Here is a 22,463-nt window from a genome sequence, read left to right on the forward strand (position 1 = left end):
TTTCATATTCTGTGCTAGATTACTTTCATAATCTGTCTTCCCTCTCTATCATTTTTTTGTCATTCTTTGCTGGCCTTTAAAAGTTTCCCAATCCTCTGGCCTCCCACTAGCCTTGACCACATTGTATGCCCCTATTTTCACTTTGATACCATCCCTTATTTGCTTAGTTAGCCACGGATGGTTATCCCTTCTCTTACAGTCTTTCCTTCTCATTGGGATATATTTTTGTTGCAAGTTATGAAATATCTCCTTAAATGTTTGCCACTGCTCATCAACCGTCCCACACACTAATCTATTTTCCCAGTCCACTTTAGCCAACTCTGCCTTCATACCTTTGTAGTCTCCTTTATTTAAGCATGAACAGCAGTAAGTGCCTTCAATGTAAATGCTTCGACATTAAGAACCTTTAGAATAAAATGTTGCTGTGTGGATGACAGAGTTTGTTCCGATGCCTATTTCATTTGGCAAAGTGCATTGATCAGTTCATCATCAACATAAATAAAACTGCAATACAGTGCCTTTAGGATCAAATGGCTAGACCCTGTAAAGAGTTTCCATTATCAATAATGTTGGCAAACTCCCTCCACTGCCATTAATTATTTACAATAATATTTTAAATAAATGTTAAATTTATCGGAATTTAAATGAACAACTGATCATTCTTTTCCTTAGTACTAAGTTTCTTGTGCATACCGTAGGGAAACCTTGATGTGCAATATTAATATTAAATAGCAAATGTGGTTCCACAGCGGAAGTTGATCTCTTTCCAACACTAGGAATAGTTTCAGGGGATCAGCAGACTAATTTCCGAGGGGTTGGTGCTGCAACACTGGCGCAGAGGGAGAGAGTGTCGTATTTCTGCAGGTTTCCTCATGTTTGCTTCTGACGTGTGAACCTCTGTGTGTGGTCTTTGCCCAGAGCTACGAAGGATTGAACAAGGGTCCCATGGCCTGCCCCTGTGTTGATGACGTTCAAGGCTCGTCCCTTCTGCCCGTCAACGTGGAGCGAAAAATCACACTGGCAGGACAGAACCTCCATTTCTTTCAGGTCAGTACGTCTGAAATTACACCCCGCAAAGTGAAATAAGAACAGGAAATACACAGCTGGTCTGTCAGTATCTGAAAGGAGGAAATATGGGTGAACATATTGGGCAGAGACTCTTTGTCAGAATCGGAAAGGAAAGTAGGTGAGCTCTATTATAGGACTGATCCAAACAAAGGGGTAACGATCAAGGGTCAGATTATGCTGAACACTGATGCACAGAGAAGCTGCTAATGGGTTTTAATATCCCATTGTCTAAAAATCCATCACCAAGTTATTAAACATTCTGACGAAAGGTCATCGACTTGAAACGTTAACTCTGTTTCTCTCTCCACAGATGCTGCCTGACCCCTGCTGAGTGTTTCCAGCATTTTCTGTTTCTATTTCTTTGCTTTGTTTCTTACATGTCCCATTACCATCTCCTTTTGCGTTGCACCATCATCCCCTTTGTCTCTTAATCTCTTCTGCCTTCCATCCTATCACAGACCTTCCCTTTTGTTCTTTCCTCCCCTCCCCCTTTCCCTGCACCTACACTTGCTTAAAAATCTGTTACATCGCTAACTTTTTCCAGTTCTGATGAAGGGTCGTCGACCTGAAATGTCAACTCTGTTTCACTCTCCACAGATGCTGCCTGACTTGCTGAGTATTTCCAGTATTTTCTCTTTTTAATACCTCCATATCCAGCTTTCAAAATCATAGCCTACCTCCTCTTCTCTCAGATTCTGTGCGTCCAGCATTTACTGTGTTTTTCCCTGATTTGCGTTGTTTTCTCTACTGTTCCAGTAACTGTGATCAGGGAGACACGGTGGCATCCGACACGGCACATGTTGCTCGATGGTTGAGCAATGGCAAAGGTTTTGACCATCTGTCTGGGAACAAGCTGAACGTGAAATGCAAAGGATGGCACAGTAACATGCTATAGGGACACTACTTATTGGCACAGAGAGAGACCGAACCCAACAATGGTGGAGTGTGAAACTTCCATTCCATCCGTCTGATGGCAGCTTTACATTTTATAAGGTGGTCTGAGGGAGCAGAGCTTAAACAGAGATTCACAACCTCTGTACCACTCTCCCCGATATTTTTAAAAACAAAATTATTCGTTCCTGTGTAAGGGAAGCTTGGGGTGTGGGTTCGAATCCACACTCTCCTTGGGTTCTGTACGTGCGATTTATGAGGGTGGGTGACTAATGAGGCACCAGACACAGTGGGTAAGAGTACAAAATGGCTAATGTTGTTTATTTAGAATAGCAAACACATAGAGGGCATAGGAAGAGGTCATAAAATAGCAGTAATGGCAAAATCTCATTCAACAACCCGAAAAATCTCGCAACGAGGAAGGGGAAAACAAGAGGTTAAAACATTCCACTCACATACAACCACATCTCCCACTCCCACCCTTCCTACCAATTCCTATCCTAAATTGAGTCTGTGAGGAGGTTTGGGCTATACTCTCAATCCTATCAACTCCGCAGTTCTGTAGCACTTATTTCAGCTCGGGGTCCCTCTGGGGTGGGTTTTATGTTGTTCGGTTTTCCTCTTCGATGTTGCGTCGGTTTCTTCTATCTGCCTCTCTGTTATCGTCAGAATAATCGAGGTTATTAAACCAGGTGTCCAGGTCCGCACAGCTCTGCGTGCCCCAGCCTGATGCTTCGGCTATTCTCACCCTGTCCAGTGTGTTCAGGGCTAACAGCAGCACCTGCTGCCACTTACCAACCAGGAGGTTGGCTCGTAGGTTTTTAGTCTCGACCAAAATCAAAGTTTTCAAAACTCTCTCAGCTCCTTCCCCCCCAGCAGCCAGCAGCCCTTTCAAGAACTGACCCCAAACTGTTTTTCTCCACAATTCCTGCAAGTCTTTTCCTCTCCACACCTTTCCTCCCCTGTGAACTCTGCCCAGCTCCTTTTTGATCCACAACTCCTTTTCTCCACAATTCCTTTTCTGGTGGTTCTGTGTCCTATATTTATATTCAATTCAGTTCTGGTCTTTTCGTGCTCAAACCCAGTGGGTGGTCCATTGTGTAAGTTTGGGTGGGGAGATAGCTTTGAATATTTAATCAGAAGATGTCACAGGTACACACATGTGTGAGGACCAGGGTAATGTTTCAGTGCACATAGGTGCCTGAAAGTCTGTGGGTCCTTTGTTATAGTCCTGGGAGTCAGTGGGCCATTCCTGCAGTGATTCATAGTTTTGATTCAGAGCTATTGTCCATATTAATTAGGTAGATAATGGCCCACATTCGTAATTTGATTTTGGGGGGAGGGGAAAGTCATTTTCAAACTGGGCCGGGGAGTCCTTATTGGTTGAAGATTTCCCCACTTCAGGCCCGACTCGACCCCTGATTGGCCTGCCAGAATGCACTTTTCCCCCATTGACCAGTGCCTCGGTCTCGCTTGTGAGCCAGACTCCACAATGTCTGTATCCGCCCACGCGTTTTCCTAGCCTGCTTTTACTTGGCCAAAAATGTTCATTTAGTGTATGGAACGATCCCATGTTAGTTTTCTTGTCCTTGCGGTGTTTCAAATGCGGCTGTGGATTTTCGAACCTTACACCTGGTTGTCGCCGGCATTTATTGCCCATCCCTAATTGCCCATGAGAAGTTGGTGGCGAGCTGCCATTTCAGAGGGCAGTTAAAAGTCATAGAATCATAAAAATTTACAGCACGGAAGGAGATCACTTCGGCCCATCGTGTCCACACCGGCCGACCAAGAGCTATCCAGCCTAATCCCTGTGATGGGGATATCCAGTCTAATTCTAAAGCTGGAAAGTGGGATTAGGCTGGATAGCCTCTTGTTGGCCGCCGCAGACACAATGGGCTGAAATGGTCTCCTTCCGTGCTATAAACCTCTGATTCTACGATCCCACTTTCCAGCTCTTGGTCTGTAACCCTGTAGGTTACGGCACTTAAAGTGCACAACTAAATATTTTTCAAATGTGGTGAGGCTTTCTGCCTCTACCACCCTTTCAGGCAGTGAGTTCCAGACCCCCACCACACTTTGGGTGAAGACATTTCCCCTCATATCTCCTCTAAGCCTCCCCCCAATACTTTAAATCTGTGCCCTCTGGTTGTTGACCCCTCTGCCAAGGGAAACCGGTCCTCCCTATCCACTCTATCCAGGCCCCTCATAATTTTATACACCTCAATCAGGTCTTCCCTCGGCCTCCTCTGTTCCAAACAAAACAGACCCAGCATCTCTAATCTTTCCTCATAGTCAAAATTCTCCAGTTCAGGCAACATTCTTGTAAATCTCGTTTGCACCTTTTCCAGTGCAATCACATTTTTCCTGAAATGTGGTGACCAGAACTGCACACATAACTCCAGCTGCGGCCTAACCAGTGTTTTATACAGTTCAAGCATAACCTCCTTGCTCTTGTATTCCATGCCTCGACTAATAAAGACAAGTATTCCATATGCCTTCTTAACCATCTTATCTACCCAGCCTGCTGCCTTCAGGGATCTGTGGACCTGCACTCCAAGGTCCCTTTGTTCCTCTACACTTTTCCGTATCGTACCATTTAATGTGTATTCCCTTGCTTTGTTAGACCTCCCTAAATACATTACCTCACGCTTAACCGGATTGAATTCCATTTGCCACTATTCTGCCCACCTGAGCAGTACATTGATATCTTCCTTCAGTCCGCAGCTTTCTTCTTCTTTATCAACCGCACAGCCTATTTTAGTGCCATCTGCAAACTTCTTAATCATACCCCCAACATTCAAGTCCAAGTCATTGATATATACCACAAAAGGCAAGGGATCCAGCACTGAGCCCTACGGAACCCCACTGGATACAGCCTTCCAGTCACAAAAACACCCATCAACCATTACCCTTTGCTTCCTGCCTCTGAGCCAATTTTGGATCCAACTTGGATCCCATGGGCTTTTAGTTTCATGAGCAGTCTGCCATGTGGGACCTTATCAAAAGCTTTGCTAAAATCCATATACACTACATCACATGCACTGTCCTCATCGACCTTCCTGGTTACCTCATCGAAAAATTCAATAAAGTTAGTCAGACACGACCTTCCCTTAACAAATCCATGCTGACTGTCCTTGATTAATCCATGTCTTTCCAAATGAAGATTTATCCTGTCCCTCAGGAATTTTTTCTATAATTTTCGCAGCACTGAGGTTAGGCTGACTGGCCTGTAATTACAGTCTGTCCCTTTCTCCCTTTTTAAACAAAGGTACAACATTGCTGTGGGTCTGGAGTCACACATAGGCCAGACCAGGTATGGACAGTAGATTTTCTTTAAAGGACATTTGTGAACCAGATGTGTTTTTACAACAATCATTACCAACACTAGCTTTTTATTCCAGGTTTATTTAATAAACTGAATTTAAATTCCCCAACTGCCGTGATGGGATTTGAACTCAAATCTCTGAATCATTAGTCCCGGCCTCTGGATTACTCATTCAGTAACATAGCCACTATGCTACTGTTCCCGTTTACTCTTCTCCCTGCTGCCACTCCAAATCCAGGCCAGAGAGTCGTTATTCACACAGCTAAATGGGCGAGAATCCAACTCGAAGGATGTTGCTTCAGCTGCAGCTCTGATGGCACTCAGTACTTGGTGGCATATTTCTTGTGGGGACCCACAAACATGAGTCTGTGATGCCATTGGATTCATTGAGAGCAGCTAATTTATACCAAAGCATACAGAGCACCATTAACGGTGAAAATATTGCATCTGCCATCAACACTGTTCTGTCGGTGTGAAGCTACCTTGAGTTTACATGAATTCAGGTGCAAGAGAAGAAAGGACAAGGTTCCAGTGCATTATGCAGCACAGTCACGTGTGTTTACAGTCTGTTCCCAACTGCCGTGTGGAACATCCTCAGATGTATGTTGTAGCCTCAATAACCCATTAGCACTAGGTTGAAATCAATCGCTTCACATAGAATTGCTTATCTCCCTGATGTAAGACTAGGTTGTGCAGTGGCTTCGAATACTGTCTCCATCATTGAGGCCTTAGTTTCAATCCAGTCCAGGCTGGGTGGGATTGAAGGTTTCTTCTCTTTTGATAAGAGGACTGGGTGGCACGTTTATTGGAATACTGGCCTTCAGGATGCAAGTTTAATAACTTTTCAAAAAAAATTGTGCTTTGTGAAATTGTTTCACCCTGTGCAACAAATGTTACAACATATGCAATCTGCATAATGCAGTGCTGTAACTTTCTGTGCCATAACTTTCTGATTCTAGTTCTGTGATTCTATGAGAAGTGACCAGAACAAAAACTGGTATTTCCCAGGAGTTTCCATCAGAATGTTACAAGAATTTGGAGAAACAATAGGCTATTGTATCATGCTTTTATTGCTGGGGGTGCGGGCAGAGAAAGTGGGGAAGTAAGTGAGAGTTAGTGGGAATAAAACGGAGACATTGTTCGTCTGATACAGGTGGCATAGAATGTCACTCATAGCAAAAACTGCATCGACATGGAACACTGAGACTTTGGGGAGTGTGTGTATTCCTCTTGCTTTGTAGTAACTTGGGAGCCCAACGTGCTCACAGGTATGTGTTTATGGACCCATTTGCATGTGTACAGAGTATCTCCAGTTTCTTATGTTCTTGTAGATTTATGGGCCTTTTATGTTGGTCGTCTTTTGACCCTGATTCCTGGGGCCTCGCATCCAGTTGCCAGCTCCTGCCGTTTATGCTGTTAAATCCTTTTATCCCAGATAAAATCTGGGTCATTGAATCTGCCACTGGAGCATGCAAATGGATTTAAAAGCTTAAACACCAGGACCAGGCTCCCGGATACCAGGCTCCTGAAATCCAAATTGAAAGGACTCGTATGAAAGTGTCTTTAGTTTATTGAAGGGTAAGCTTTGACGGCTGAAGGGCCTTTGTGTATCCTTGTGTATCCCTTCGCTTTAAAATAGAAACACAACGGGGATGTGTAGTGAAATCTTAATCGTAAGCACAAGATAAATTTACAGTTCTGCTACATAGAGTGCACAAAGGAGCTCTTGCTCCAGAATTTCCCCAAGCATTTCGTGCTCTTCTTTGGTGTAAAAGGAGTGCACGGACTTCGGATTAAAGCTGGGTAGTGTTTCCATAACCTCCTGTATTTCTGTTGCCTGGCAGGACCCGGAAGGGGATTATGAATGTGTGTTTGTTATTGAGGGTCGGATGGTGGTGGTGGAGGCGTTTGTGGAAGGGGACGACGATTATCCCACGTTTTACTTCATCACTTGTCAGGTGCACCAGGTAAGAAACAAAAGGTGATAGAGCCCTGTGAAATGGTCATGTGATGGTCGATTGGCCAATTTACATTGGTCCGCTGAGTGTCTGACCACCCCCTCCCCCCATCGCCATGTATAAAGATGTCCAAGCCAAATCTCTGAGAAGTTCACATAAGTAGGTTCCATTTATCTGATATGGAGTAAACTTTCTGCTTGTAAACAAAAAAAAAACGATTTTATCCAAGCCTAGAATGTTCAGGTTGAAATGAGCTCACATGTAAGGACCACCAAGTGAGCAATGGGGAACTGCTGGAGTTAAACCAGCTGAACCTTTGCAGCACAGTGTCTTAGTAACACTTAGTAAGCTTCCTGCTGCTTGCCCAGGTAGGACCATCCGGCAAGGCTAGGCATTGGCTTCATGGGTATCTGGAGCCAAGAAGAACCTTCAATATCTTTAAGTATTATTCTGGGTGCACCCATTTGTGTTGTCAACTCGGGAAGCATTGGTTACCAAGGGCAGAACTCTGTTGAACCATTGAAAGAAATTTCTGATGGATTTCTGATTCAGCAGTGAATAAAGGGATATGTGGTCAACACCAATAATTTGCATTTATATAGCACCTTTAACATAGAAAAATGTCCCTTCGGCACTTTAGAGTTGTCCTTGAGAAGGTGATGGTGGGCCTTCTCTGAATTTCTTCCACACTAACATACCTTCGTATATTGTGACCATGACCGATGCTATCTCGTGTGTCTATTATCATATCCTTAGGTTCATAACAGAAAATGTTGGAAATTGACTGCAGATCTGTCTGTATCTGCAGAGACAAAAGACAGACTAACATTTCAGGAAGAGCCTCTGCAGCAGAATTTTGTTGACAAAAGTGAAGGGTCTGCACCCAGAACGTGAACTTTCCTTTTCAAGTGTTGGTTTCCGGCACTTTCTGTTTTTATTTCAGATTTTCGTCACTTGTCATTTTTCTACTTTTGTGCTCGACGGGAATGCGTGCCAGAGAAAAGGTGACAAGATTGTAGCCTTGGCTCTCTAGCCTGCGTTCTTCCTGTAGGCCTGGGCTGTCACTCAGGAGCACAGGGCTGACCCTTGTAGTGTGTGGGTCGACCAACAATTGGGGCAAAAAAACACACACACTTTTTTCATTTTCCAGCACCTGCATCTCTTGAGTACAACAGTGAATCAATCACACATGTCCACACGGGTGCATTTGACTTTTAAATTTGATTCAGCTCTTAGATATTTGCTATATTTCCTTAGTCTGTCATCTTGATATCTCTGGCATTACAGTATACCTACTCCACTCTCCAGCAAGAGTATAACGCAACAGTGTATGTCCAGCGGCGGCCCAATTATAGAGTGGACAGCACACATGATTTGCACAGTAAGTACTTCTACTTTCTTTAACAATTTATTCAGGCAAGGCTAGGAATGTTTCCTCAGTCTGTTCTCCCTTTGTCTTGCTTCAGTGCCAAAGTCTTTCCATATACTGCATTGACCGGTGTATAGGTTTCCGACATTTCTCATGCTGCCACTTTTAATAGTACAGCTGACTAGTACTGGTGTGCTACATTGGCAGTTCCAGTGCTGGGGCTGTGGATGTGGTAAAACCAAAGTACATGTTCTGGTGTGTCGCAAGGTTTACGCAAATTACTTGCAATAACAAGAACATAAGAACTAGGAGCAGGAGAAGGCCATACTACCCCTCGAGCCTGCTCCGCCATTCAATAAGATCATGGCTGATCATTGACCTCAACTTCACTTTCCCGCCCGATCCCCATATCCCTTGATTCCCCATGGTTCCAAAAATTTATCTATCTCAGCCTTGAACATATTCAGAGACTCAGCATCCACAGCCCTCTGGGGCAGAGAATTCCAAAGATTCACAACCCTCTGAGTGAAGAAATTCCTCCTCATCTCTGTCTTAAATGGCCGACCCCTTATCCTGAGACTATACCCCCTAGTTCTAGACTCTCCAACCAGGGGGAACAACCCTGTCAATCCCCTTCAGAATCTTGTATATTTCAATGAGATCACCTCTCATTCTTCTGAACTCCAGAGAGTATAGGCCCATTCTACACAATCTTTCATTAGCTTTGATAAAATCTATGAGTATAATGACATTGTATTGTTAGCGCACAAATTTGACAACACGTCAGGAATGTTGTGGTGATCTCAAAACGTCCAATTTTACCTGCGCAAAAACCCCAGGAAGTGCAGAAGTGAAGGTCCTTTTGTGTCTTCTCCCCGCACCCTGCGTTTATCTTCTACACAGGACAGCTTTGAGAGAAAGAAGGATTGGTTTGTGATAACTCATCAGTACGTTAAGTGTAACTGTGCGTGAAGTTTATATTTTGTATATACGTGTGTATGCACATGAGTTCCAATTATGAACGCATTCTGTTTTCAGGTAGAAAGCTGGATTTTTTTGCTTTATTCCTTTATTATAAACCCAGGAAATATGATGGCGCCATCTTCTGGGACATTTGTTCGTATTTTGTTTAGATTTTTCTATGTGTATTAGTGCTCATCTAATAGATTTACTTCATGCTTTTTCAAAGATTACATTTTCAACAAGACCATGAGAGTGAGTTTTTTTTTTCTCAATTTGAACTCCTCCCCCTCCGCACCACCACACTTTGTGCACTTGTTAGAATATGGTTCCTCTAATTGTGGTTACGGTTGGTTAGATAGCAATAACCATGCTTGTTCATATATCTGTGATTGTGGTTGAGTTTGGTTAGGTTACACCAACCATGATAAATGGAGTGTAATTCTCTATTTTAGTTCTCCAGATCTATTAGGTTAATGGGAATGTTATTTAATCTGTTCACAAAGTCATTCAAACCACATATTTTATATTTTATTTTTATCTAAAAAGAAAGAACTTGCATTTAAATAGCGCCTTTCAGGGTTTCCAGACATTCCAAAGCGCTTTTTAGCATATTTTTGAAGTGTAGTCACTGTTGTAATTGTGCGTACAAAAAAATCTAGGCTGATTATTGAAGTGCAGTGCTGAGGGAGTGCTGTACTGTCGGAGGAGCCGTCTTTTGGATGAGGCGTTAAACCGAGGCCCTGTCTGCTCTCTCAGGTGGATGTAAACATAGAAAATAGGTGCAGGAGTAGGCCATTCTGCCCTTCGAGCCTTCACCACCATTCAATAAGATCATGGCTGATCATTCACCTCAGTACCCCTTTCCTGTTTTCTCCCCATGCCCCTTGATCCCTTTAGCCGTAAGGGCCATATCTAACTCCCTCTTGAATATATCCAATGAACTGGCATCAACAACTTTCTGTGGCAGGACAATCCACAGGTTAACAACTCTGAGTGAAGAAGTTTCTCCTCATCTCAGTCCTAAATGGCCTATCCCTTATCCTAAGACTGTGTCCCCTGGTTCTGGACTTCTCCAACATCGGGAACATTCTTCCCACATCTAACCTGTCCCGTCCTGTCAGAATCTTATACGTTTCTATGAGATCCCCTCTCATCCTTCTAAACTCCAGTGTATAAAGGCCCAGTTGATCCAGTCTCTCCTCATGTCAGTCCAGCAATTCCTGGAATCAGTCTGGTGAACCTTCGCTGCACTCCTCAATAGCAAGAATGTCCTTCCTCAGATTAGGAAACCAAAACTGAACACAATATTCCCGGTGAGGCCTCACCAAGGCCCTGTACAACTGCAGTAAGACCTCCCTGCTCCTATACTCAAATCCCCTAGCTATGAAGGCCAACATGCCATTTGCCTTCTTCACCGCCTGCTGCACCTGCATGCCAACCCTCAATGACTGATGTACCATGACACCCAGGTCTCGTTGCACCTCCCCTTTTCCTAATCTGCCATTCAGATAATATTCTGCCTTCGTGTTTTTGCCACCAAAGCGGATAACCTCACATTTATTCACATTATACTGCATCTGCCATGCATTTGCCCACTCACCTAACCTGTCCAAATCACCCTGCCGCCTATTAGCATCCTCCTCGCAGCTCACACCGCCACCCAGTTTAGTGTCATCTGCAAACTTGGAGATATTACACTCAATTCCTTCATCCAAATCATTTATTTATATTGTAAAGAGCTGGGGTCCCAGCACTGATCCCTGCGGCACTCCACTAGTCACTGCCTCCCATTCCGAAAAGGACCCGTTTATCCCGACTCTCTGCTTCCTGTCTGCCAACCAATTCTCAATCCACACCAGTACATTACCCCCAATACCATGTGCTTCGATTTTGCACACCCAATCTCTTATGTGGGACCTTGTCAAAGGCCTTTTGAAAGTCCAAATACACCACATCCACTGGTTCTCCATTGTCCACTCTACTAGTTACATCCTCAAAAAATTCCAGAAGATTTGTCAAGCATGATTTCCCTTTCATAAATCCACGCTGACTTGGACCAATCCTGTCACTGCTCTGCAAATGCGCTGCTATTTCATCCTTAATAATTGATTTCAACATTTTCCCCACTACTGATGTCAGGCTAACTGGTTTATAATTAACTGTTTTCTCTCTCCCTCCTTTTTTAAAAAAGTGGTGTTACATTAGCTACCCTCCAGTCCATGGGAACCGCTCCAGAGTTGATAGACTGTTGGCAAATGATCACCAATGCATCCACTATTTCTAGGGCCACTTCCCCAAGTACTCTGGGATGCAGACAATCAGGCCCCGGGATTTATCAGCCTTCAATCCCATCAATTTCCCCAACACAATTTCCCGCCTAATAAGGATATTCTTCAGTTCCTCTTTCTCACTAGACCCTCGGTCCCCTAGTATCTCCGGAAGGTTATTTGTGTCTACCTACATGAAGACAGAACCAAAGTATTTGTTCCCCATTATAATTTCACCTGAGTCCGACTGCAAGGGACCTACGTTTGTCTTCACTAATCTTTTTCTCTTCACATAGCTATAGAAGCTTTTGCAGTCGGTTTTTATGTTCCCGGCAAACTACCTCTCGTACTCTATTTTCCCCCTCTTAATTAAACCCTTTGTCCTCCTCTGCTGAATTCTAAATTTCTCCCAGTCCTCAGGTTTGCTACTTTTTCTGGCCAATTTATATGGCTCTTCCTTGGATCTAACACTATCCTTAATTTCCCTTGTTAGCCACGGTTGAGCCACCTTCCCTGTTTTGTTTTTACTTCAGACAGGGATGGACACTTGTTGAAGTTCATCCATGTGATCTATAAATGTTTGCCATTGCCTATCCACCATTAACCCTTTAAGTATCCTTTGCCAGTCTATTTTAGCCAATTCACGCCTCATGCCGTCGAAGTTAGCTTTCCTTAAGTTCAGGACCTTAGTTTCTGAATTAACTGTCACTCTCCATCTTAATAAAGAATTCTACCATATTATGGTCACTCTTCCCCAAGGGGCCTCGCACAACAAGATTGCTAATTAGTCCCTTCTCATTACACATCACCCGGTCTAGGATGGCCAGCTCTCTGGTTGGTTCCTCGACATATTGGTCAAGAAAACCATCCCTAATACACTCCAGGAAATCCTCCTCCACCGCATTGCTACCAGTTTGGTTAGCCCAATCTATATATAAATTAAAGTCGCCCATGATAACTGCTGTACCTTTATTGCACACATCCCATATTTCTTGTTTGATGCTGTCCCCAACCTCACGACTACTGTTTGGTGGTCTGTACACAACTCCCACCAGCGTTTTCTGCCCTTTGGTATTCCGTAGCTCCAACCATACCGATTCCACATCATCCAAGCTAATGTCCTTCCTTACTAATGCATTAATTTCCTCTTTAACCAGCAACGCCACCCTGCCTCCTTTTCCTTTCTGTCTATCTTTCCTAAATGTTGAATACCCCTGGATGTTGCATAAAAGATCCTATGACACTATTTCGAAGAAGAGCATGGGAGTTATCCCTAGTGTCTTGGCCAATATTTATCCCTCAATCAACGTAACAAAAACAGTTTATCTGGTCATTATCACATTGCTGGTTGTGGAAACTTGCTGTGCGCAAATTGACTGCTGCGTTTCCCACATTACAACAGTGACTGCACTCCAAAAATACGTCATTGGATGTAAAGCGCTTTGAGACGTCCGCTGGTTGTGAAAGGCGCTATATAACTGTCAGTCTTTATTTCTTTTTAATGTCAGATCTAGAAGCGGCGGTTATCTCCAAGATTGGGGAATGAACTCTGATTCTTGGGAGCAATTGTGTGAAAACGACTAATGGTCTCTTGCCGCCTCTGTTCAGTTACCCTGTATAACTGCTCCGTGGGTCGCACAGACTGCAGTCGCTGTCAGACTGCAGACACCAAGTACGCGTGCGTGTGGTGTGGGGGAGGAGAGCCCAGCTGTGAGTACAGAGAGTCGTGCGTGGATGGAGTGGAGCCCACCTGCCCCGCGCCCGTCATTCACTCGGTGAGTTAGCAGATAATAAAATAACCAGACTCGAGACAATGCATGTGGGAGTCACCTGAGCGGGTACGTACAAGGATGTCCGAGAGATGAAGCTGCAAGAAACACAGCCGTTGGAAAAGGAAACTATTTGATCCTGTTTTTGGTACCTAATATGATTGGAGACGGCAGGCGTGCATGGTATCGTGTGGGCTGCCATTGAAGTCTCCTTCCACATCGGTGCAGGGTCATTGTCGGGATTATCCAACCCCCACCCCCGTGCACATTTTTTGAATTATTGCTTTTTTCCTGGTTTTAGGATCCTCTTCCGTAGCCCCCACCACCCCCAAACTCTCAGGTCTGTGCGGTGAATCGTGTCCAGAAAATAGCATTAGCAAATCAACAACCTGACGGACGGCTCACAGCCTGTGTCCATGGGACTGCAGTCTCCAATGTCCACACCATCCTGGAATGAAATGCGTTTGCAGGAAGGAGATGTGAAGGTAGCTGTTGGTACCGCCTCCTGAGAGCTGTGCTTCCGTAAGATGTCCTCTTAGCACGCACACAACTCGCTGATCGAATTGTGTGACACGCTGGAAGCTTCTCCTCGGGAAAGAAACACTTTTTAACTCCCCGGGTGACATACTGGATAAATGCATCACCATGACACACACTTTCAGTTATGTGGAGATTTGAGAGAAGCTGGAATTGCTCTCCTTGGAGCAAAGAAGGTTAACAGGAGATTTAATAGAAGTGTTCAAAAGTATGAGGGGGTTTTGATAGAGTAGATGGGGCGAAACTGTATCCACTGGCAGGAGAGTCAGTAACCTGCTGATGCATGCACCTGTATGAATGTCTGTTGCGAACAGGATTGGCTCAGCTGTGATGCCTGTAAACAACTGAATGTCCTGGTGACATTTGCTGTCTGCGATCAACTGAAAAATGGTAATTTGGGTGAATTAGCAGAGATGTTTCCAAGCTCATGAAACCACATCCCGACAAGAAATGGTGCCTTCAGGAGAAGAGAAGGGAAAAGCCTTGGAAAAACGACACAAAAACTGATCGTTCCTACCTCACATTCTTCCCGTTTCTTTTTAAAAAAATTTTAATTCTCAAGAAAAAAATACATCTCGCATGTGTCAATGCATGAAAATGTATTGCAACGATTCTTCACCATTCCTACCAGTTCCCTCCGATGCCTGTACATTGGTCATGTAGTATGCTGGCAGTCGTTTACACTGATTATTCCCTTTCCCAGATTGCCCCAATGTCGGGACTGCCAGAGGGTGGGACTATGGTCACCATCACTGGTTCAAACTTGGGCCAGCGATTCGAGGACATCCAGAACATGATAACCGTGGCTGGGATCCCGTGCCGTGCTGATCCACTGAAGTACGAGGTATCCACCAGGTCAGTGACTTCAATTACTAGCACGTTTCTGAAAACGCGTGTGTGTGTGGGTGAGCAGTGAGGCCCAGCAGAATTACGCAGGTTTCTTCATCCTTTCAGAACTTCTTTTAAGCTTTGAAGCACGCTGTTCATAATTAATACTGGCCGTGTGGGTAGAAGATATTTTGTCCCCGACACGCACAGCAGACACGCTTTGCAGCTCATCCAAAACCGTTGTGCACAATGTTATCATTTCCACTCTGCTACAGTGGCACCTAAAACTTTTTCCACGCACCCAACCTCGTCCTGGGACATGTTACTGCTTTCAAGCACCAAGACAAATGTTATGATTTTAGCACACCTGCCTCAGGGCTTGGCGTGATGGAAGCGCGTGTCAGGAATTTGGATGTTCGTGCGTCCAATTCACAGCCAGCACAGCTTTCCATCCAAGGCCAATGTTCTGTGGTTTTCCAGGAAGGATGGCCAGCTGGCAGAATTCAGATCCCAAAATCCAGATCAAAATCCCTCCAAGCACTGTTCTCCTTCGAGCAGAGAAGGCTAAGAGGAGATTTGATGGAGGTTATTTAAAATCATGAAGGCTTTAGATAAGAATAAATAAAGAGAAACTGTTTCTGTGGTTGAAGGGTCTATAAACAAAGTGCAGAGATTCAAGGTGATTGGCAAAAGAACCAGTGGCATCATGAGGAAAAACCTTTGTCGGCAACAAGTGGTTAGGATTTGAAATGCACTGCCTGATAGGGTGGTGGATATGGATTCAATAGTTGCCTTCAAAAGGGAATTCGATAAATACTTGAAGGAGAAAAATTGCAGGGATATGGGGAAAGAGCGGGGGAGTGGGACTAACTGGATTGCTCTTCGAAAGAGCCAGTGCAGACTCAATGGGCCAAATGGCCTCCTTTTGTGCTTTACCATTCTATGATTCTATGAAAGGCAGAATGTGGCTTATTGAGTGACTGTAAACTAGTGACAATGGTACCCATACAGATAAAATGAAGAACTTTGGAAGCTAACATATCAGCCATGGCTCAGTGGGCAACACACTCACCTCTGAGTCAGAGGGTTGTGGGCTCAAGTCCCACTCCAGGGACCTGAGCAGATAAATCTAGGCTGACACTCCAGTGCAGTACCGAGGGAGCACAGCACTGTCGGAGGTGTCATCTTTCAGATGAGACAATAAAGCATGGCCTCTCAAGTGAACGTAAAAGATCCGATTGGAAGAAGAGCAGGGGAGTTCTCCCCTTTTATCCTGACCAGGATAGGTAAGGGTATTGAGAGATATGGAGCTATGGTGGGTAAATGGAGATGAAGTACAGATCAGATATGATCTAATAGAACAGTGGAGCAGGCTGGAGGGGCTGAATGGCCTACTCCTTTTCCTATCTTCTTATGGCGGGTAGTGCAGTGCTGCAAAGTTTTGGAGCTTCAACGCACTGTACCTTAGTTTGGAAAGGATGGCTGTTTGGCTCGGATTACTCAGTCGCAAGACAACATCTGTCATTACTTCTCGGTCTAGTTGCTGAAAATGTGATGGTGACATAACAATATAAGAAATAGGAGCAGGAGTAGGTCACTCAGCTCCTCGAGCTTGCTTTGCCATTCAATGACATCATGGATGATCTTCTACTTAAACTCCTTTCCTGCACTATCCCCATATCGCTTAATTCCCTTAATATCCAAAAATCTAGCGATCTTTGTCTTGAATATACTCAAAGACTGAGCCTCCACAGCCCTCTGGGATAGAGAATTTCAAAGATTCACCACCCTCTGAGTGAAGAAATTTCTCATCTCAGATCTAAATGGCCGACCCCTTATTCTGAGACTGTGACCCCTTGTTCTCAACTGTCTAGCCAGGGGAAACATCCTCCTTGATTCTACCCTGTAAAGTCCTGTAAAGATTTTGCATGTTTCAATGAGATCATCTCTCTTCTAAACTCTAGAGAATATAGGCCTAGTCTACTCAATCTCCCCTCATAGGACAATACCCCCCCCCATTCTAGGATTCAGTCTGATGAACCTTTATTGCACTCCCTCTATGGCAAGTATATCCTTCCTTAGGGAAGGAGGCCAAAACTGTACACAATACTCCAGGTGTGGTCTCACCAGGGCCCTATATAATTGCAGTAAAACATCTTTACTCATATTCAAATCCTCTTGTAATAAAGGCCAACATACCATTTGCTTTCTTAATTGCTTGCTGTACCTGCATGTTTCTTGCAGTGATTCGTGAACAAGGACACCCAGGTCTCTCTGAACACCAGCGTTTCCCAATCTCTCACCATTTTAAAAAAAAATATCCTGCTTTTCTATTTTTCCCACCAAAGTAGATAACTTCACATTTCTCCACATTATATTCCATTTGCCATGTTCTTGCCCACTCACTTAGCCTGTCTATATCCCCTTGAAGCCTCTTTGCATCCTCCTCACAACTTACATTCTCACCTAGCTTTGTATCATCAGCAAATTTGGATATATTACATTTGGTCCCCTCATCCAAATCATTGATATAGATTGTGAATAGCTGAGGCCCAAGCACTGATCCTTGCGGTACTCCATTAGTTACAACCTGCCAACCTGAAAATGGCCCGTTTATTCCTACTCTTTGCTTGACCGTTTAGTAACTTAATCTGTTGCGTGTTAAAATTACTTGCGTGGTATGTTTGGACTACATTGGTCTTTAGTGTTGTGACCTGTCGTCTCCCCCCAGTACTGTAATCCATAAGTCGATCATACACTCACAATGACCAACCACAATGCAGCTAACGGTGCAGAGTTTCCTCCTATAGGATTGTGTGCTACACAGCGGCCAGTCATGAGGAAATATCAGGCCATGTCACAGTTGAAGTAGCAAATGGTGGAAGCAGCAACTCTATACAGCCCTTTACATATCAGGTTGGTATGAAATTCATTGAATTCTGTTTTTATTTTAGATTTTTTAAATGTTTGAATCCTGGAGTTTTCTGTGGTTTCTGAAGCATATGAGCATTTGGAATGGATTCAGCAGAGTATTATAATGCAGTGCTTCAGATCTGTGCCTGAAATGCGGCAGGTGCAGCACCAGCCCTGGGTGGAGCCATGGCCAAGCTCCAATACCTAAATACACATTGTTAGCCCAGAGCAGGACTTTGACGACAACTTTAGCAGATACCGCACCAACCCTGGGAGGACCCATGGCTGCAGGCTGAGTAGACACAGCATCAACCCTGGGAACACGAGAACACAAGAAATAGGAGCAGGAGTAGGCCATTTAATAAGATCATGGCTGATCTGATCATGGACTCCGTTCCACTTCCCTGCCCACTCCCATGGGAAGACCCTTGGCTACAAGCCAGGGCTACAGATTCAGCCGGTGCAGCATTTAAGCCTTGGGCAGAGATGAGGCAATTAACACAAAGCTGCTGAGCACTTTCAATTTTAAAGTAATAGGGATCAGATTGAGAGAAATAGGACTAAATCAGAATCTACAGCTCTTACAATTTCACCTGGATCCAATATGAATTCTGTTATTGGTCACCTGCATTAAAGTTAAATTATTGGAGTTGTGCGTTTCAGAATTTTTAGCTGGGCAATGCTTATCGATTATTGTAGAGTTTCGCCCATGTCTGGGTCTATTTAGCAAGCTGGTGTGTTGATTTCCTCCTCCTCCAGAACCCAGTGCTGAATTCCATCTCTCCATCTCATGGCCCCAAAGCCGGAGGAACGTCTCTCACCCTCAATGGTGTCAAGTTGCTGACCGGCAGACCAAATGACGTCAAGGTGTTTGTCGGTGACCTGCCCTGTCTCATGTAAGTCTCTTTAACCTAGGTGGGCTGTGAATCCTTTCAGAACTTTAGCTCAAGGACAATGATATGGTGGCCCAATGTGCTCTGCCACAGAGAGAGTGGAGGTGGGCTTATACCTGCAACTCCTCCCATGGTGGACTCCTGATCTTGGCCATGCTATCAAGAGAGTCAAATGCTTCTCCCATTGTGAGCAAGGACAGATTAGAGGGAGACTCTTAATTCGGACCCTATACTGCCATACATGTGGGAATAAGTCTCCCATTCTGACCCCTCAATTAGGGTTGGTTTATAGTATAAGGGAGACTAATAGAGGGGAAAGGGTTAGCTGTTTAAAAGAAAAAATAATGTACAATACTGAGAGTACAAATAATCAGACAACAGGGGCATTAGTTAACAATCTGGATGTTAGTGAGAGAACTCTCCTTCGCTCCTCTCCTGCTCAGTCAATGATCATTGCTCCTCAGTACCACATTGAACTGGCTTTGTTTGATTCGCCCGTCTTGGCAATGATTGGTGGCAGGTTACTGTACCGTAGGAGGCAATTCAGGTGTTCCAGATACCATTCTCACCTGACATCCACGTCTGCACTTTCTAGCAAAGATCACTGAATAGTGATCAGGAGCAGGAACCCAGTGGTTTCCCCATCCCTAACCCAGGGTACTGAGGGGATTTTACGACACCCCTAACAGTTGCTCCCAGCTCCATAAAGACCTGCTTGGGATTTTCTTGGTCGGTATGACACAGCTACTCACTGGTAAACTCCCAAGTCATTGGGAGAGTTAGATCTGTGATTCTGAAAGTTTTTCTTAATTCTGCTTTCGGCTTAAAAAGTTGCAAAGGAAGCTGCTGGCTTTCCTGTGTGCTCCTATAAAATGGGATCTGTAGAGATAAATAACTGGTTTGTTCTTCCTGATGCTGTGTAGACATGGACATTTCTGGCTAAAACTGTCGATTGACTTTCCCCTGGGCAGTTCTGCTGATATAAAGGATCATCTTGTCGAGTGTCTCACCGCCTCCAACAACCAGACAGGCGACCTGCCCATCACAGTCATGTATGGTGATATTCCAAAGAGATTGAATAATGACTTCTTCAGCTATACAGAGGATCCAAACATCACCATCGTGTCCCCGGACAAGAGCTTCCTAGGGTGAGATGGCTTTTAAGATACAAGAAAGAAAAAATCCAACCAGCTATGAATATTTCCTGAAAGGAAGCCTATGGAATGCAATGGGTTATAGAACGCTGTCCTTTCACCCAAGAACGAGTTTAATCCAGTCCTGGGATCCACTACAGTTTTTGGACTGATGCAAAACTTGGAAGTCTAGTGAACAGTGAGGAGAAGAGTGATAGACTTCAAGAGGACATAGACATAGACAGGCTGGTGGAATGGGCAGACACGTGGCAGATGAAATATAACGCAGAAAAGTGCGAAGTGGTATATTTTGGTAGGAAGAACGAGGAGAGGCAATATAAACTAAAGGGTACAATTCTAAAGGGGGTGCATGAACAGAGAGACCTGGGAGTAAATGTGCACAAATTGTTGAAGATGAGGTTGAGAAAACGGTTTCAAAAAGCATACGGGATCCTGAGCTTCCTAAATAGAGGCATAGAGTACAAAAGCAAGGAAGTTATGATGAACCTTTAAAAACACTAGTTTGACCTCAACTGGAGTATTGTGTCCAATTCAGGAAGGATTTGAAGGCTTTCACGAGGGCACAGAGAAGATTTACAAGAATGGTTCCAGGGATGGGAGACTTCGGTTATGTGGTGAGACTGGAGAAGCTGGGGCTGTTCTCCTTAGAGCAGAGAAGGTTGAGAGGAGATTTGACAGAGGTGTTCAAAATCACGAGGGGTCCGGACAGAGTAGATAGAGAGAAACTGTTCCCATTGGCGGAAGGGTCGAGAGCCAGAGGATACAGATTTAAGGTGAAGGGCAGAATAACCAAAGGCAACATGAGGAAAAACTCTTTTACACAGTGAGTGGTTAGCATCTGGAATGCACTGCCTGAGAGGGTGGCGGAGGCAGATTGAACCGTGGCTTTCAAAAGGATAAGTACCTGAAGGAAAAAAATTTGCAGGGCTACGGGAAAAAGGTGGGGGAGTGGGACCAACTGAAGTGCTCTTGTAGAGAGCCGGCACGGGCTCGACGGGCTGAATGGCCTCCTCCTGTGCTGTAACCATTTTACGATTCTAACCAGCCTAGACTGGGACCGGCAATGTCTTCTTTGTCAGTTAGCTACAAGGTTCCTAAGTCAAATACGTTTGGACAGTCCCAGACCAGCTCTTAGTGGACATGGGTCCTCACCTCAAAACTGCCCATTGCTCTCCACAGATTGGTATTAAGTTCATCTCAGTCAGACCACAAGGATGGCTGGGAAAGTTTTCATGGTGCACATGGAGGAAAGGTTGAGGTGAAGCAGCATTGCGAACCCTTGCGATGCTCAAAAATGTGCACCTGGTGCAACATCCAAGCAGGAGTCTTGAGGGAGCATCAAACCAGAGCTGAGAGTCCGAGCTGATTTGGTTGTCTCCTCTCTGGTGTGTGCTGGAAACTCCAGCTTGGAATGCAGCATTCGAACAGCGTTATGTGTACCGTAAGAGTTCCTGGTGAAGGCACATCGTTGGGCAGAGTAGAGAGAGGTTTCTTTTGCACTGCTTCTCATATACCTGGGAGGGAGAGCTCGAGATTAACATTGTGTGCTTTGGGTGGATAAGTGTTTGATTCTTCAGCACGGTCATCCCTCAACTCAATGGGCCCAAAATAAAGTAATCAATGCAGCACAGACAAACAGAAAAACAAGCAAAAATAATTTACTCTGCCATTAAAGAAGTTCACTTTATGAATCCATATTGCAGTCTCCTTTTACCATTTGTGCTACTGAGCTTGTATGTTTCCAGCATCCAGAGGTACTGAATCCCCGAGCTGCGCTCTTCTCCACCACCCACCGTACTGAATCCCCGAGCTCCCGTCTCCTCCACCACCCACCGTACTGAATCCCCGAGCTCCCGTCTCCTCATCACCCACAGTACTGAATCCCCGAGCTGCTCTCTCCTCCACCACCCACAGTACTGAATCCCCGAGCTCCCGTCTCCTCACCACCCACAGTACTGAATCCCCGAGCTGTTCTCTCCTCCACCACCCACAGTACTGAATCCCCGAGCTCCCGTCTCCTCCACCACCCACCGTACTGAGTCTCCGAGCTCCTGTCTCCTCACCACCCGCAGTACTGAATCCCCGAGCTCCTGTCTCCTCACCACCCACAGTACTGAATCCCCGAGCTGCTCTCTCCTCCACCACCCACCGTACTGAGTCTCCGAGCTCCTGTCTCCTCCACCACCCACAGTACTGAATCCCCGAGCTCCCGTCTCCTTGCCACCCACAGTACTGAATCCCCGAGCTCCCGTCTCCTCACCACCCACAGTACTGAATCCCCGAGCTGCTATCTCCTCCACCACCCACCGTACTGAGTCTCCGAGCTCCTGTCTCCTCCACCACCCACCGTACTGAGTCTCCGAGCTCCTGTCTCCTCCACCACCCATACTACTGGGTCCCCGAGCTGCTCTCTCCTCCACCACCCACCGTACTGAATCCCCGAGCTCCCATCTCCTCCACCACCCACAGTACTGAATCCCCGAGCTGCTCTCTCCTCCACCACCCACAGTACTGGGTCCCCGAGCTCC

General features: G+C 45.0%; 1 protein-coding gene across 4 annotated transcripts in view; it reads left to right on the forward strand.

Annotated features, from left to right (window-relative positions):
• plxnb1b (plexin b1b) overlaps positions 1-22,463 on the forward strand; it is a 285,985-nt gene that overhangs the window by 216,577 nt on the left and 46,945 nt on the right. For 2 of the 4 annotated variants that reach the window (XM_070895494.1, XM_070895497.1), the window contains 8 exons: positions 919-1,047; positions 7,129-7,251; positions 8,530-8,623; positions 13,450-13,616; positions 14,851-15,002; positions 17,786-17,891; positions 18,648-18,784; positions 19,705-19,929. In XM_070895494.1, the coding sequence (XP_070751595.1) occupies positions 919-1,047; positions 7,129-7,251; positions 8,530-8,623; positions 13,450-13,616; positions 14,851-15,002; positions 17,786-17,891; positions 18,648-18,784; positions 19,705-19,929 (1,133 nt within the window). The remainder of the gene's footprint in view (positions 1-918; positions 1,048-7,128; positions 7,252-8,529; positions 8,624-13,449; positions 13,617-14,850; positions 15,003-17,785; positions 17,892-18,647; positions 18,785-19,704; positions 19,930-22,463) is intronic. The other 2 variants (XM_070895495.1, XM_070895498.1) reach the window with 1 other exon arrangement.

Source organism: Pristiophorus japonicus, chromosome 12 (assembly GCF_044704955.1).
Source record: "Pristiophorus japonicus isolate sPriJap1 chromosome 12, sPriJap1.hap1, whole genome shotgun sequence".
Classification (NCBI taxonomy): Eukaryota; Metazoa; Chordata; class Chondrichthyes; family Pristiophoridae; genus Pristiophorus; species Pristiophorus japonicus.